This window comes from Oncorhynchus clarkii, chromosome 28 (genome assembly GCF_045791955.1).
Source record: "Oncorhynchus clarkii lewisi isolate Uvic-CL-2024 chromosome 28, UVic_Ocla_1.0, whole genome shotgun sequence".
NCBI classification, from domain to species: domain Eukaryota; kingdom Metazoa; phylum Chordata; class Actinopteri; order Salmoniformes; family Salmonidae; genus Oncorhynchus; species Oncorhynchus clarkii.
The window spans coordinates 20,380,031-20,398,434 of NC_092174.1; the positions used below are offsets into that span (position 1 = coordinate 20,380,031).

The window sequence follows — 18,404 nt, forward strand, 5'->3', positions numbered from 1 at the left end:
TTCCATGGCCTTCATACTCACCAGACATGTCACCCATTGAGCATGATTGGGATGCTGTGGATCGATGTGTACAACACCATGTTCCAGTTCCCGCCAATATACAGCAACCTCGCATAGCCATTGAAGACAGTGGCGGTCAGTGCCGTTTAAGATGAGGCAGAGCGATTATTTCTATTACAGCATATCGGATGACTAATTCATATTCCATTCACCCAGTTCAATGTAACAGCTATAGGTTTAAATGATACTCAAATTGTCCCTATACCCATCACGAGGTTGCTACAACCTAGTCTATTAATGAACTTTTACCCACATAGGTGCACACAGGTTGATAGAAACATTTAAGGTGACATTCAATACCGCATTGCACACTCTTCCCTGCATCTAGCTGATACAGGGTGTGATTATTAGTCCAACAGTTGCAAACGAGAGTCCAACAGTTGCAAACGTGAGTTTCTATTGGACAAATTCAGATATGTTTTTCCCCGTTTTGTTCCGTTTGCTTCTGTTTAAGAAAGATTTTGCAACAGAGTCGGCAGAATGAATACAACCCTGATCATGCGATAACAGAGTTCACTCTCATAACAGCCATGTTGTATTCCTTCTCTTCCCTTTGCTTTCCCTTGTGGACTTCAATGCACAACAAATCAGCTGTATGTGAACAGGCGAAAAACCTTTCCAAGCCAAACCTCTACAAACAGCCTACATTGTTTTCACCATATTAGCTAAAGTAACATCACAGTCAGCATAGCTAATATAACTAACACGTGAGTAAACCCGCTACAATCATGCAACTACTTTAGTAAGCAGTTACACCAGCAGGCCCCTGTAGCAATAAATTACAGTGCCTTTGCTAAAGTATTTGGCCCCCTTGAACTTTGCGACCTTTTGCCACATTTCAGGCTTCAAACATAAAGATATAAAACTGTATTTTTTTGTGAAGAATCAACAACAAGTGGGACACAATCATGAAGTGGAACGACATTTATTGGATATTTCAAACTTTTTTAACAAATCAAAAACTGAAAAATTGGGCGTGCAAAATTATTCAGCCCCTTTACTTTCAGTGCAGCAAACTCTCTCCAGAAGTTCAGTGAGGATCTCTGAATGATCCAATGTTGACCTAAATGACTAATGATGATAAATACAATCCACCTGTGTGTAATCAAGTCTCCGTATAAATGCACCTGCACTGTGATAGTCTCAGAGGTCCGTTAAAAGCGCAGAGAGCATCATGAAGAACAAGGAACACACCAGGCAGGTCCGAGATACTGTTGTGAAGAAGTTTAAAGCCGGATTTGGATACAAAAAGATTTCCCAAGCTTTAAACATCCCAAGGAGCACTGTGCAAGCGATAATATTGAAATGGAAGGAGTATCAGACCACTGCAAATCTACCAAGACCTGGCCGTCCCTCTAAACTTTCAGCTCATACAAGGAGAAGACTGATCAGAGATGCAGCCAAGAGGCCCATGATCACTCTGGATGAACTGCAGAGATCTACAGCTGAGGTGGGAGACTCTGTCCATAGGACAACAATCAGTCGTATATTGCACAAATCTGGCCTTTATGGAAGAGTGGCAAGAAGAAAGCCATTTCTTAAAGATATCCATAAAAAGTGTCGTTTAAAGTTTGCCACAAGCCACCTGGGAGACACACCAAACATGTGGAAGAAGGTGCTCTGGTCAGATGAAACCAAAATTGAACTTTTTGGCAACAATGCCAAACGTTATGTTTGGCGTAAAAGCAACACAGCTCATCACCCTGAACACACCATCCCCACTGTCAAACATGGTGGTGGCAGCATCATGGTTTGGGCCTGCTTTTCTTCAGCAGGGACAGGGAAGATGGTTAAAATTGATGGGAAGATGGATGGAGCCAAATACAGGACCATTCTGGAAGAAAACCTGATGGAGTCTGCAAAAGACCTGAGACTGGGACGGAGATGTGTCTTCCAACAAGACAATGATCCAAAACATAAAGCAAAATCTACAATGCAATGGTTCAAAAATAAACATATCCAGGTGTTAGAATGGCCAAGTCAAAGTCCAGACCTGAATCCAATCGAGAATCTGTGGAAAGAACTGAAAACTGCTGTTCACAAATGCTCTCCATCCAACCTCACTGAGCTCGAGCTGTTTTGCAAGGAGGAATGGGAAAAAATGTCAGTCTCTCGATGTGCAAAACTGATAGAGACATACCCCAAGTGACTTACAGCTGTAATCGCAGCAAAAGGTGGCGCTACAAAGTATTAACTTAAGGGGGCTGAATAATTTTGCACACCCAATTTTTCAGTTTTTGATTTGTTAAAAAAGTTTGAAATATCCAATAAATGTCGTTCCACTTCATGATTGTGTCCCACTTGTTGTTGATTCTTCACAAAAAAATACAGTTTTATATCTTTATGTTTGAAGCCTGAAATGTGGCAAAAGGTCGCAAAGTTCAAGGGGGCCGAATACTTTCGCAAGGCACTGTAGTAATACCAAAAGCTGACCTTGACTTGGAAGAGTTCCAGTGTTGTGTTGGAAAGTCATAGCATCCCCTCTGTTTGAGCAGGGTGTTTCAGTTGACTAAACTTGTTAGCTGCATTCGCTAGCTAAGTAAGTGAAGCTGAATGTAAAAAAAATTACAAACTCTCTATTCTCTCTTGCTCTTCCTTCAATTTGTTCAATCTGTTCAACTATTGTCTTTCTCTTTGAGTCAACTACACACCACATTTTATGCATTGCAGTGTTAGCGAGCTGTAGCTTATGCTTTCAGTACTAGATTCATTCTCTGATCCTTTGATTGGGTGGGCATCATGTCAATTCATCTTGTATAAGCTCTGATAGGTTGGAGGACATCCTCCGGAAGTTGTTACTGTGCAAGTCTATGGAAGGGGGTGAGAACCATGAGCCTCCTAGGTTTTGTATTGAAGTCAATGTACCCAGAGGAGGACGGAAGTGTCACGCCCAGTTCCCAGTCCAGAGCTTCCGGCGACGGTCCACAGTCCGGAACCTCCAACGACGGTCCACAGTCCAGAACCTTCTGAGACGGTCCACAGTCCGGAACTGTCCGGCAGATCCATGGCACGAAGCCTCCAATGATGATCCATGGCCCGAAGCCTCCAGTAATGATCCATGGCCCGAAGCCTCCAGTGATGATCCATGGCCCGAAGCCTCCAGTAATGATCCATGGCCCGAAGCCTCCAGTGATGATCCATGGCCCGAAGCCTCCAGTGATGATCCATGGCCCAGAGCCTCCAGTGATGAGGAGAGGAGAATGGTCCTCCCCTTCCTCTGAGGAGGAGCCTCCACTGATTGAAGAGGAGTGGGACAGCATTTGTACAGGCCACAATATATCAGCCTGATCAACTCTATGTGAACGAGATGTGTCGCACTCCATAAGGGAAATGGTGGTCACATCAGATACTGACTGGTTATTTGATCCATGCCCCTACTTTTTTTTAAGGTATCTGTAACCAACAGATGCATATCTGCATTCCCAGTCATGTGAAATCCATAGATTAGGGCCTAATTTATTTATTTTAATTGACTGATTTCCTTATATGAACTGTAACTTAGTAAAATCTTTGAAATTGTTCCATGTTGTGTTTATATTTTTGTTCAGTGTAGTCATGATAGCTGGATAATATTAATGTATTACATATATATAATATATTTTTTCAGAATATTTTTAGAATGTCAATTGTGTTACCTTCTTGGTCTTGATAAAATAAGTTCAAGCTCAGTTTGGGCTTGGAGCATTTCTGTGGTATTTTTGTTACATACAGTGGGGCAAAAAGTATTTAGTCAGCCACCAATTGTGCAAGTTCTTCCAATTAAAAAGATGAGAGAGGCCTGTAATTTTCATCATAGGTACACTTCAACTATGACAGACAAAAATGAGAAAAGAAATCCAGAAAATCACACTGTAGGATTTTTAATGAATTTATTTACAAATTACGGTGGAAAATAAGTATTTGGTCAATAACAAAAGTGTATCTCAATACTTTGTTATATACCCTTTGTTGGCAATGACAGAGGTCAATCACTGTTGCTGGTATTTTGGCCCATTCTTCCATGCAGATCTCCTCTAGAGCAGTGATATTTTGGAGCTGTTGCTGGGCAACATGGACTTTCAACTCCCTCCAAAGATTTTCTATGGGGTTGAGATCTGGAGACTGGCTAGGCCACTCCAGGACCTTGAAATGCTTCTTACGAAGCCACTCCTTCGTTGCCCGGGCGGTGTGTTTGGGATCATTGACATGCTGAAAGACCCAGCCACGTTTCATCTTCAATGCCCTTGCTGATGGAAGGAGGTTTTCACTCAAAATCTCACGATACATGGCCCCATTCATTCTTTCCTTTACACGGATCAGTCGTCCTGGTCCCTTTGCAGAAAAACAGCCCCAAAGGATGATGTTTCCACCCCCATGCTTCACAGTAGGTATGGTGTTCTTTGGATGCAACTCAGCATTCTTTGTCCTCCAAACACGACGAGTTGAGTTTTTACCAAAAAGTTATATTTTGGTTTCATCTGACCATATGACATTCTCCCAATCTTCTTCTGGATCATCCAAATGCTCTCTAGCAAACTTCAGACGGGCCTGGACATGTACTGGCTTAAGCAGGGGGACACGTCTGGCACAGCAGGATTTGAGTCCCTGGCGGCGTAGTGTGTTACTGATGGTAGGCTTTGTTACTTTGGTCCCAGCTGTCTGCAGGTCATTCACTAGGTCCCCCCGTGTGGTTCTGGGATTTTTGCTCACCGTTCTTGTGATCATTTTGACCCCACGCGGTGAGATCTTGCGTGGAGCCCCACGCAAGATCTCATTTTGTCTGTCATAGTTGAAGTGTACCTATGATTAAAATTACAGGCCTCTCTCATCTTTTTAAGTGGGAGAACTTGCACAATTGGTGGCTAAGTAAATACTTTTTTGCCCCACTGTACGTACAGTATGTCTCCTCCTTGCATAGCAATATATTTTTTAAACTGTAATGTTGCCCTGAACTGTGCTAGTTTTCTAAATGTGTGGAATTTCACATTAAGGTGTTAAAGTCAAGCCACAGTCATTTCAATTAACATAAATTTAGGTATTTTTTATTTAACTTATGAATTTACTTGATAAACACAACAATGTAAGGATGGCTGTAGGGCTATTTCCTCGAATAGATAATGTAACAAACACAAGCTTGTGTGAATGCCCACAACTCCTTGGTCTCTCGGACTCCCAATGTCATGGCAATAAGACAAAGACAATTAAGGTGTAAATATGTCCACAACATCTCAGAGGGAGTTGGGTAATTTTCTACCCTCATTTGGCTAATTCCCAAGTCACCCCCAAATTAGAAACCTTAATGACAGCCAATAAGCCACAGATGGTCAAACTTTAGGAAACACAAGCCTTCTGATCTTTGTGCCTCTTGTGGCATTGTTTTACATGCCAACTATACATTACCTTGCCAGATGCTTTTGGCCCAAGGGGGTGATCATGCCTATAACTAGAAGGTCAGGCCTTTGTGGTGCGTTTAAGGGAGTTCTTGCCCACCTCTACACTCTGAGCGTGGGCTGCTTAGAGACTCAGGTAATCTATCCTGGGATGCCATGTGGCAGATGTATCCCACTGCAATTTGTCTTCTGAAGTTGACATATAAAAAATTCCAAAGGTACAATCTCTTGAGAAGAAGCTGACAAGCTTCCGTTTTGAATGTGGACACTTTAAAGAGCTAGTCGACTCACATTTGGTGATTTGATTTTAGCAGTCTTCTATGGTCCAGGAATTGCTGTAACTATAGGCTTTCATTATTTTTGCTACAGGCTCGGCCTCAATGGGCCAATCCAGTTTAAAAATGTAGTGTAGACTAGAACTTAAAATGGTTGTAGAGTTCACTCAAATTAATTAATCTCGCATGTTATCATTGTGGCATTATTGGTCTCATCATCACCCAATTATAACCATCTTAGACAAATACTTTATTTGCCTATATTCTCTTTTTCCAGTTGCTACTCAAAGTGAGGGTGATTCTTAACCCTCTACTGCACATCGTTGCCCTCAGGCAACAGAACATCTTATTGCCCCTCACCCCCCCCCCCCATATTATTATTTTTAAATGCCCACACATGACAATATGTGATGACATGTCTGTAAACAATCCAATGAGATCCAGAAGTTGGTATGATGTAACAATTGGGGCAGGGGGCTTTTTTTTCAGGAAACAGAGCGAGTGAGCACATGGTGTGAGCAAAGGGTCAGCTACACTTCATTTTTTTGCATGTTGAAATAGAGAACTTGACAATTCAAAATATGTACTTGTGTAAGAACCTACAAAGAAGAATATTTGATAGGTTTTTAACATATTTCGTTTTGATATATATTTTAAAAAAATGGTTTTATTTTTGTTGCCTCGGGGCAATGTTGTGCAGTTAGGCTACACTTTTGTGTTGCCTCAAGGCAACGTTGTGCAGTTAGGCTACTTTTCAGGGCAATGTCATGTTCAGTGAAAAACATGTACAATTATGTTAAATGATGGCCTTCGTCAATGTTTTTGCCAAAATATTCACTGACACTCACAGGAAATGGACACAGGGACATTCTATCTGCTAAAGTAGCCTAATTGAGCAGTTAGAATCATACCCTCTGATACTGAGGACAGTGAGCTTTAAGACAATGACAGTGAGGAAGAATGGACCCCAGAATCAGGTTTGAGAGGCAGTGAAATATTAGTTTATGCCCAACTTGTATTTTCTTATGAAAATAGTTATTTCTTCTACTATATTCCACTTAGTAGAAGTTCTGAAAATATCAGATTGTCCTTGGTGTTTTAGTATCCTTATGCCACAGTGTTTCCCTGAGGTGTAGGAGGTTATAGTGATATATTTGTATTATTGATACATTCTCAGAAAGCTTAAAACTTCCAAAAATAGGATGGAATATTATTTTTAATTAAAAGCCTAAATGTGTGCAGTAGAGGGATAGGGTCATTGAATGTCAATCACATAAAACTCAAACATATTCTGGTGAATATGGTTAAGGATCTGAAATACCGAATTCAGTTCTATCCTTATTTCAAGGATTTTGCTTATTTTATTCCAAAATAGTTCAAGACCCATAGGGAATTATGGTTATACAGTGCATTTGGAAAGTATTCAGACCCGTTGACTTTTTCCACATTTTGTTACGTTACAGCCTTATTCTAAAATGTATAACATAACATTTTTCCCTCATCAATCTACACACAATACCCCATAAGTAAAAAGCAAAAACAGTTTTTTAGCAATGTTTGCAAATTTACAAAATATAAAAAGCTGAAATATCACATTTAATAAAGTATTCAGACCCTTTACTCAGTACTTTGAGTGAAGAACCTTTGGCAGCAATTACATCCTCGAGTCTTCTTAGGTATGACGAAACAAGCTTGGCACACCTGTATTTGGGGAGTTTCTCCCATTCTTCTCTGCAGATCCTCTCAAGCTCTGTCAGGTTGGATGGGGAGCTATGCTGCATGGCTATTTTCAGGTCTCTTTGGAGATGTTCAATCGGGTTCAAGTCCGGGCTCTGGCTGGGCCATTCAAGGACATTCAGAGACTTGTCCCGAAGCCACTCCTGCGTTTTCTTGGCTGTGTGTTTAGGGTCATGGTCCTGTTGGAAGGTGAACCTTCACCCCAGTCTGAGGTCCCGAGTGCTCTGGAGCAGGTTTTCAGCAAGGATCTCTGTACTTTGCTCCATTCATCTTTACCTCGACCCTGACTAGTCTCCCAGTCCCTGGTGCTGAAAAACCTCCCCACAGCATGATGCCGCCACCACCTTGCTTCACCGTAGGGATGGTGCCATGTTTCCTCCAAATGTGACGCCTGGCATTCAGGCCAAACAATTCAATCTTGGTTTCCTCAGACCAGAGAATTTTGTTTCTCATGGTCTGAGACTCTTTAGGTGCCTTTTGGCCACTCTACCACGAAGGCCTGATTGGTGGAGTGCTGCAGAGATGGTTGTCCTTCTGGAAGGTTCTCCCATCTCCACAGAGGAACTCTGAAGCTCTGTCAGATTGACCATCAGGTTCTTGATCACCTCCCTGACCAAGGTTCCTCTCCCCCGATTGCTCAGTTTGGCCGGGCGGCCAGATCTAGGAAGAGTATTGGTGGTTCCAAACTTCTTCCATTGAAGAATGAGGCAACTGTGGTCTTGAGGACCTTCAATGCTACAGAATATTTTGGTACCCTTCCCTAGATCTGTGTTTCAACACAATCCTCAATACCTTAGACCTCATGGCTTGGTTTCTGCTCTGACATGTACTGTCAATTGTGGTACCTTATAAAGAACAGGTGTGTGTGTGCCTTTCCAAATCATGTCCAATCAATTGAATTTACCACATGTGGACTCCAATCAAGTTGTAGAAACATCTCAAAGATGATCAATGGAAACGACATGCAGCTGAGCTCAATTTCGAGTCTCATATCAAAGGGTCTGAATACTTGTGTAAATAAGTAGATTACTTTCTGAAGGCACTGTAGGTAGTTTTTCTGTAGGGCACACATTTTACATGACCAGTATGTGAAGAAGTTGAGGTGTAGATGTGGGTTTGATAGCAAATGAAGCACACCCAATGTTTTTGGCATTCAAAATTAACCATGTAAACAACCGTTTGCTTTCTATGAAAACAGAGTAGTCTACTGTATAGGTGGGGGTTTGAGCATAAAATCAAATTAGCTTATTATAGCAAGCACACAAATGAGTAATTCCTAGATTGGAAAAAAAAAGTATTTTTGTCTCCCAGATGTACTTTTACTGATGAACCATTTCAATAACTAAATCTCTCATAATTACCGGCTACATGACACGCCAGAGTGTTATTGAAGAAAATAAAACCTGATGCTGGTGTTGCTCATCTCGGGGGTGTTTCAATATGAGGACAACAATAATCCCCAAACTGGTTGTGTCCCAAATGGCACCCTTTTCCCTTTATAGTACACTACGTTTGACAAGGGCCCATAGGGCTCTAGTCAAAAGTGGTGAACTTTTTCGGAAATAGGGTGCCATTTGGGAAGTATAGTAGACACTGTAGACCGCAATAACATGCCAATGAGACATGTGCTGCTGAAAGATCACCAAAAAATAAGGGATATCATAGAACCAGAGATTGCGATTGTAATGGTGATGGTGCTGTCTTGCTCTGTCCCACCCTGAGAGCTCAATTATGGTGCAGGTCACAGTTGGAAATAAAATGTAATCACAGAACCGCTATACAGTTTGCTAAAGCTTTGCTCGAATGCTGGAAGGAGCTCAAGATTACACAGGGAGATCATTCTTAGAACCAGACTTTGTGCCCTCCCTCCCTCTCTGCACCTGCCACTTGCCACTCAGATGTTCTCTTTCTTTCTGCTCCCATGGTTATCAGACTAGAGGCTGTGCAGAACCCCATGCAAACTTTATTCTTTATGAATATTGATGACTCCACTCTCTTGCAAGTTTCTTGCAACCACCGCATTAATATATGCATGGGGTCTGTGATAGTTTGAGTTATGCAGTGTTTATTCCATCCAGTCCTCCTGATATTCATTGATTGTTTACTTTTCATGTTTCAATGATAGCAAGGTAGGATAATCCATAATTTACTATTTTCAATTTAGGTGACCTCGCATATTGGAGTTACCTCTGGGTTTATTGACGAGGCAGATGCTGTAATCCTCACAATATGTGGAGGCAGATGGTGACTGTCTGATCTCGTTTGGGGATTTACATATGATGCGTTTAACTTTTAGGATATGCAGATTTGTCTCTCATATGTTTTTAGACAAATACTGCTGTAGCCTAAGCATACACGTGTATGCCTACTTATTCAAAGTGTAATATTTTTTCATGAATAAATATATTTATACTGTAGTCAACAAATACAAATACAAAAGACGACTAAATAAATACATGCTGTAACTGAAGCCTATAATAAACCCCTATAAACGTTTTGGCGCGCAATTAACATGATCCCATATTGCACTAGTCTAGTGGGCTCACTGACAGTTAAGCAGAATTACCAATGGCTTGATGTGGACAATTCCAATATTGGGGTCAGTAGTGCTGCGCTTATTTTCCTTCCCCGCAATCTCACTCCTAAAATGCATTGAAATGATCACAAATAATCTTTAACCATGTGACAGAGCATTTGGGGATTTATGCGAAATAAGAGGCGTTTATTTTCTGCAGGCAACAATCCGGAAATGTGTGCTTTGCAATCGCATCCCCCTTGCTCTTCTTCCTCCTGCATGCAGCCGTATTGAAGTGAAGCTGGTTTGAACAGAGACGAGAGGGAGATACGAAGCAGCGGTGATTTCAAGCATTAGGATGGGTCTGAGATTGCTTTTCTCGCTCGCATGGATTCTTGCCTTCAAAGCTGCTAATATTCAAGGTTTGAATACCGACGAGGACCATTCCCAAGATTTGGAATGCAAAATGAAAAGCGTCACCGTGTCTGCGCTGCCGTTTTTGAGAGAAAACGACCTGAGCATCATGCATAGTCCGTCGGCCTCCGAGCCCAAGCTTCTGTTCTCCGTCAGAAATGATTTTCCGGGGGAAATAGTCGTCGTGGACGATCTAGAAAACACCGAGCTACCCTTTTTCGTCCTAGGTGAGTTCGGATGATACATTCTCAACGTTCAGAATCCTCACTTGCAATGCCCATGCTTCATAACTGTTTATTATTGTTATTAGGAGACTGCTTCCGCCATGTCCATTATTACACGTGAGATTAGTTAATGCAATACAATACACTCTAGGCCTAACTAAAATTCCTCATAATTTCACAGTGTACAGTTAGTAAGCTACATGTCGAGGTAAACATGACGACAATAAGCCTATTTCAAATGCGAATTTAGCACTGTAGACCTATGCATAGCAAACATAAACGAGCATAATAACTAGTAATACAAAAATTAAATTGATATTTTACAACAACTTTGCTAGTTTCAGGTTTGTTATGTGCTATCAATTACTAGCATTGATAGCTGAAAGTGCAGGCCGCAAACCTATTGATGATGGAATAGCCACTCACTCAAGTAAAGGAATGTATGTACAAAATATTCAAGCTAGATCCTTGCAGATCCTATGACCTCACTGAGATGAATAGATATATGTGTTTACTTGCTGGGAGTGTTAACAGGTGTAGAGCTATATCACTACAACCTGTGATGTTTACAATTCATAGATTAGCCTAGATTGTAGACTCAACTCTTTAGAATAGCCTTGATATTGATACCCACTCCAACAATAATATAAACAACAATACATTTAAGTAATGTTCATTTTCACATGTTCACAAAGTAAGTCAATGGTTTTGAAATGTACCTAAATCCACTATTATAAAAGGTTCTTTCATTCTCATGGGGAAGGGGAAATAACAGGGAGAGTGGTGTTCTGTTTATAACTCTGGCCGCTGTCCATGGTGCTGATTTGACAGAAAGGACTCTTTGAATGGGATTGTCTATTCACATGGCAGAACAATCTGTGCAGCTAGGAAGTGTGATGTGGGTCTATGTATGCATCCTAAATGGCACCCTATTCCCTGTATAGTGTATTACTTTTATGGGCCCTGGTCAAAAATAGTACACTAAATAGGGAATAGGGTGTCATTTGGGATGTAGCCTAGCTGTAGTAAAGTTGTGACAGGTATTTTTGGCCTATCAGGTTCCCATTGCAGTATCATCCTGGTGACAGAGGTGTCATGACTGCACACAGCCTGCACTTACTTGAGTCGTCTTGGCAAACATTTGGAGTTCAGCAATATAGTGTTGTCACAGGCCAGTCTATCATTCTAATAGTGATATCCAGGGATTGATTTAGTGTCTATGTTTACCGCTAGAATGCATAGCATTCCAAAATTAGCTCTGCATTGGTCCTACTCTCGTTTCAGAGTAGGACCAATGTAGGACTTGTATTGTTACAGGCCAATATGATATCATTCTAATAGTTATATTCAGCCATTGTGTTGGTATACTGTATGCTTACAGCTAGCAGGAGTAGCATGATTTGTCATACTGCTGTATTAGTGCTTCTTCTGAGATTACAGTAGCTGCTCACTTGTATTCAATTGCTTTTCTATTACTTTTCTATAACATAAGACCTTTCAAGCCCATGTGGATTTGAATTTAATACACTTTATTAATCCAACAAGGGGAAATTGGATTTGTCTCCGGCAAAACACATACAAATGTTATTGTATTTTAGCAACACACATCAACCAGTGGTTAGAATAATGCAACAAACATAGCACTTAGAAAAAAGTTACGTTTGTACATATCTCCGCTGTTTAAAACGAATTGTTAGTCTGAAAGAAATGTGAGATAATGTCAAGATGCTTTTTGTAGGGTTAGGGTTAGATCAAGTTTATGAAGTGCCTGGCTGGGCTGATGAGACCATGGATTGCGCTGTCCAATGGAACAGAGTAAATAGGCATTTCAACATCATAGATTTAGCCGGTGGTAACTTGTGGACGAGACACCGTCTGGAATGCAGTTTCAACCAATCAACATTCAGGATTAGACCCACCCGTTGTATAAATATCTCTAACGGTTGCCCCATCATTATGTACATGATGTCAGAATGCACTCACTGTTCCAAAATGGGATTGTTACACAACAGATAGCCCACGCTACCCTCAACAGACACACACTGTCTGCTATTTATCTATAGGCTATATTTCAACTTGTCCATTTTAGATTATTTTGAATTAAGGTGTGTTCACATGGAAGTAGCCCTTTCACTGTTACGGACGACTTATGTTTGAGGCTTAGCTGAACCGGACAAACTTCTCTCTTCGATGAGAGCCCAAGCACCTCCTCAGTGTTTCCCCAGATCAAGTATGCAGACGTTTGCGCAGTCTAGCACAAACTTTTCCGCCTGGCACATTTTCTGGCTGGTGCTCGCATTGCCTTCATTGTTGTTTTCCTTACAAATAATAACTTTGAACGTGTGCGTTACAGTCAAAGTAAGTGCCTTATTTTCTGTATATCCTGTTGTCGTTTCTGTCACGTTCTGACCTTAGTTCCTTTGTTTTGTCTTTGTTTTAGTATGGTCAGGGCGTGAGTTGGATGGGTTGTCTATGTTCCCGTTTTCTATGTTGTATCTTTGCGTTTGGCCTGGTATGGTTCTCAATCAGAGGCAGGTGTCGTTATTTGTCTCTGATTGAGAATCATACTTAGGTAGCCTTTTCTCACTTGTGTTTCGTGGGTGTTTATTTTCTGTTCTGTGTTTGTATTTCACCGTTCAGGACTGTTTTCGTTTCGTTCTCGTGTTTTGTTGTTTTGTTCGAGTATTCGTGTTCATTAAAAGAGAATATGAATACTTACCACGCTGCACCTTGGTCCTCCTCTCTTTCTCCCAATGACGAACGTTACAGTTTCTTCTGTAGCATACCGTATGTACACTACCGGTCAAAAGTTTTAGAACACCTACTCATTCAAGGGTTTTTCTTTATTTTTACTATTTTCTAAATTGTAGAATAATAGTGAAGATGTCAAGACTATGAAATAACACATATGAATCATGTAGTAACCCAAAAAGTGTTAAACCAATCAAAATATATTTTATATTTGACATTCTTCAAATTAGCCACCCTTTTTGCCTTGATTACAGCTTTGCACGCTCTTGGCATTCTCTCAACCAGCTTCATGAGGTAGTCACATGGAATGCATTTCAATTAACAGGTGTGCCTTGCTAAAAGTTAATTTGTGGAATTTCTTTCCTTCTTAAGACGTTTGAGCCAATCAGTTGTGTTGGGACAAGGTAGGGGGTTATACAGAAGAGCATTACTTTAAGACATGGTCAGTCAATATGGAACATTTCAAGAACTTTGAACGTTTCTTCAAGTGCAGTCGCAAAAACCATCAAGCACAATGATGAAACTGGTTCTCATGAGGACCGCCAAAGGAAAGGAAGACACAGAGTTACCTCTGTTGCAGAGGATAAGTTCACTAGAGTTACCAGCCTCAGAAATTGCAGCCCAAATAAATGCTTCACAGAGTTCAAGTAACAGACATCTCAACATAAACTGTTCAGAGGAGACTGTGAATCAGGCCTTCATGGTCGATTTTTCTGCAAAGAAATCACTACTAAAGGACACCAATAAGAAGATGAGACTTGCTTGGGCCAAGAAACATGACCAATGGACATTAGGCCTGTGGAAATGTATCCTTTGGTCTTGAGTCTAAATAGGAGATTTTTGGTTCCATCCGCTGTGTCTTTGTGATGATTTCCGCATTTGTATTTCCCACTGTAAAGCATGGAGGAGGAGGTGTTATGGTGTGGGGTGCTTTGCTAGTGACACTGTCTGTGATTTATTTAGAATTCAAGGCACACTTAACCAACATGGCTACCACAGCATTCCGAAGCGATACGCCATCCCATCTGGTTTAGGCTTAGTGGGACTATAATTTGTTTTTCAACAGTACAATGACCCAACACACTTCCAGGCTGTGTAAGGGCTATGTAATGGAGTAATGGAGTGCTGGATCAGATGACCTGGCCTCCACAATCACCCGACCTCAACCAAATTGAAATTATTTGGGATGAGCCAGACTGCAGAGTGAAGGAAAATCAGCCAACAAGTGTTCAGCATATGTGGTAACTCCTTCAAGACTGTTGGAGAAGCATTCCAGGTGAAGCTGGTTGAGAGAATGCCAAGAGTTTGCAAAGCTGTCATCAAGGCAAAGGGTGGCTACTTTGAAGAATCGCAAACATAAAATATATTTTGATTTGTTAAAAAACACTTTTTTAAAACACTTTTTGGGTTACTACATGATTCCATGTGTGTTATTTCATACTTTTGATGTCTTCACTATTATTCTAAAATGTAGAAAATAGTACAAATAAAGAAAATCCCTTGAATGAGTAGGTGTTTTATAACTTTTGACCGGTAGAGTATGTATGGAGCATAATTTATTTACTGTTTTATTCACATGTTTTCAAGTACTGGTGACAAATCATGAATTCCTGGGGTAGCAGGTAGCCTAGAGGTTAGAGTGTTGGGCCAGTAACCGAAACCAAGGTAACCGAGGTTTGTTGGCTCAAATCCCCAAGCCGACAAAGTAAAACATCTGTTGTTCTCCCCTGAACAAGGCAGTTAACCCACTGTTGCCCGGTAGGTTGTCATTGTAAATAAGAATTTGTTCTTAACTGATTTGCCTGGTTAAATAAATTCCAATTATTGTATAGGTTGTAAGGGACACATATGATGTGTGTAAAATATTTCTTGAAGGTTATACTGATTATGATAAGCTAATGCTAAGCTATTTGCCAGCTATGTGTGGAGCCATATTTGTTGACATTATACGATGCGTTCTGGGTCACGTAAATGTCAGATCAAAGATGTTATAACAAAATGAGATGAGGGATGGTTCACTCATCTTTCGAGTAATCCTCCGGAAGTGAATGAAGGGAAGTGAATGATGGTAGACAACACACCCCCTTCAACATGCATACTGAAAACAGACCAAAGTCATCTTGTTTCCTCTTCTTGTCTTTGGTTGACCTGATAGAACAGACATGGCGGTGCACACAAACTACCCGTCTTCGGATTACTTTAGATTTTTAGAAAGTGCTTTACTCAATTATTTTGATCAATGGTGAGCTCACACGTGATGTGAGGAATTTTTTATTTAACCTTTATTTAACTAGGCATGTCAGATAAGAACAAATTCTTATTTACAGTCACGGCCCACCCGGCCAAACCCTAACCCAGAAGACGCTGGGCCATAAGACTCCTGAACATCTAATAAAATGGTTCCAGACTATATGCATTGCTTCCACCCCTTTACACTGTTGCTACTCTCTGTTGTTAACATCTATGCATAGTAACTTTAATAACTCTACCTACATGTACATATTACCTCAACTAACCGGTGCCCTCGCACATTGCCTCTGCACTGGTTCCCCCCGTATATAGTCTCACTATTGTTATTTTACTGCTGCTCTTTAATTATTTTTTACTTTTATTTCTTATTCTTATTTTTTTTTAAACTGCATTGTTGTTCAGGGGGTCGTAAGTAGCATTTCACTGTAGGCTCTACCCCTGTTGTTTTCGGCACATGTGACTAATAAAATGTGTTTTGATTTGATTTAGCCATTTTTATATGAGCTTATTCATATTATGGTTCTGTCAGCCGAGAGTTAGATAAATATGACCACTTGTGTTAACTCAATCTCAGCGCTTGGACTAATATAGCCAACATTTTCCGGATTGAATGATTGTGTTATGCTGTCGCCACTTCTTTGAATCTCTCAACATTGCATCCAAAAATAAATTGGTCACATCCAAGGGCGTCAAAGAGTTAAGATGGTCATACCAAGGATTATTTAACTATTTGATTTAGAATTTTTAGACCCCTTAAGGTATAAAAGAATGTGGGATTTTTTGGGGAGGATGAAACATTGAATTTAGCGTTACTGCTATTAGCCAAAATAAACACTTTGAATAACAGATTCCCTACATGGAACAACAGACAGTCAGTCCCAAAAAATTATCAGGTAACCATTTAAAAAACAAATGTGTACTTGTATTCATCTCCTTATATTAGGCACTAAACTATCTCCAAGTATGTAGACAACCCTTCAAATAGGTCCTTGGTTTCAACACTCACTACCGAGTTCCAAACGGCCTCTGGATTTATTTCAGCACAAGAACTGCACACATGCCAAAGATCAACATGCGCAATGCCTAGTGTTCGGCTGGAGTTGTGTAACGCTCGTCACCGTTGGACTTTGGAGTAGTGGAAAAGCGTTCTCTGGAGTGATGAATCACGCTACACCATCTGTCAGTCTGGCGGAAAAATCTGGGATTGGCAGATGCCAGGAGAACGCTACCTGCCCGAATGCATAGTGCCAACTGTAAAGTCTGATGGAGGAGGAACAATGATGTGGGGCTGTTTTCATTCTTAAAGCTAGGCCGCTTTGTTCCAATGAAGGGAAATCTTAACGCCACAGCTTACAATGACATTCTAGATGATTCTGTACTTCCAACTTTGTGGCATCAGTTTGGGGAAGGACCTTTCCTAATTCATCAAGACAATCCCCCAGTGCACTAATGCTTGTGGCTGAATGGAAGCAAGTCCCCACAGAAATGTTCCAGTGGAAAGCCTTCCCAGAAGAGTGGAGGCTGTTATAGCAGCAAAGGGTGGACCAACTCCATAATAATGCCCATGATTTTGGAATGAGATATTCGACGAGCAGATGTCCACATACTTTTGGCAACGTAGTGTACTTTATTTTTTCAACTGGTACTGGTGACCTTAAGACGGGTATTGTGAGGCTTGTAGGCATCCTAGAGCAAAACAGAGAACACCATCATCAAGTTCGTGAGAGTCTCATCTTTCAATAATATGTTGTAGGTGAAACCGTTGTTTTCATGAGAAGACCGATTTTCAGGATGTCTCATGGTCTGACAAACACCGCTCTATCTCTGCCACCTTTAACCGTAGATGCAGAAGGGCGATATCGGAGGATACGATGGATTGAGACGGAGCCCATGCAAAAAAAGACGTCTCTAGCTTAAAGGAACAGATTTGGATTGGGATTTTTTTATTGTGTTAATTCGAATTCCATGGGGTCGGAAGGGGTCATTAACCAATAACAGTCCTCCTTTTAGGACATTCAGCAATTCACCAGCAGAGGGAGTTCCCTTTAGATCCATTTTCCAATTCACTGTGTTGGTGGTGCTCATAAAATGTATCACACCGTCAGAATTAGCCCACTCTGGAAATGTGATGTACTTGTAGAGTATATTGTTCCAAACAATATGTCTTAAAATGAACAAAATCCCAAAATGTATTTTTTTTAAATTATTTTTGAATGTTGAATAAACAAATGTGAATGTTTTTATTTCAGAATCAAGACCTATTCCATATTTTAGAGCACACACTAGGAGCATAATGACAGCGAGATATTGTCTGTATCATGTATGGTTTACAGATCATAGGGTCTTACAAGAGGTATGTATAAGTATAGAAACGGCCTAGAATGGCCACTTTTATCATGATACATTTGTGTTACAAATGTATAAAGCATTTCAAACACACTTCCTCCCAATGAAGTTTCTATGTGAGAATTGCCAGAACAAAATGAGATACCCAAAATATTGTGGAATCGCCCTAGACTTTGTTTTACTCTTTATAGTGTATACTTTTAAGTGTAAAGTGAAGCCATTGGGGTACAAAATACATTACAAAACACATTACAAAAAGTATGTACATTACAAAAATTGGCTGTTCAGAATGCATGGCCAAAAGAGTGCGACACCCAATTCACATCACTAATGGAGTCTGCTCTGCAAGTCACATTGCAGCAAATTTGTGGGAGGGGCCATGTATCAACAATGTTAGCGCTAACATATCCCACTCAAAACGAGGCATGTCTGCTAGATCATTGCTCTGATTTCAATCACATAC

The 18,404-nt window shown here is 40.6% G+C and overlaps 1 protein-coding gene across 2 annotated transcripts in view; it reads left to right on the forward strand.

The window, feature by feature from the left end:
• The first annotated feature begins 10,290 nt into the window (after positions 1–10,290).
• The window catches only part of LOC139387107 (astrotactin-1-like), a 251,064-nt gene continuing 242,950 nt past the window's right edge, over positions 10,291–18,404 (forward strand). For both annotated transcript variants that reach the window (XM_071133115.1, XM_071133116.1), the window contains exon 1: positions 10,291–10,597. In XM_071133115.1, the coding sequence (XP_070989216.1) occupies positions 10,315–10,597 (283 nt within the window). In that variant the 5' untranslated portion in view covers positions 10,291–10,314. The remainder of the gene's footprint in view (positions 10,598–18,404) is intronic.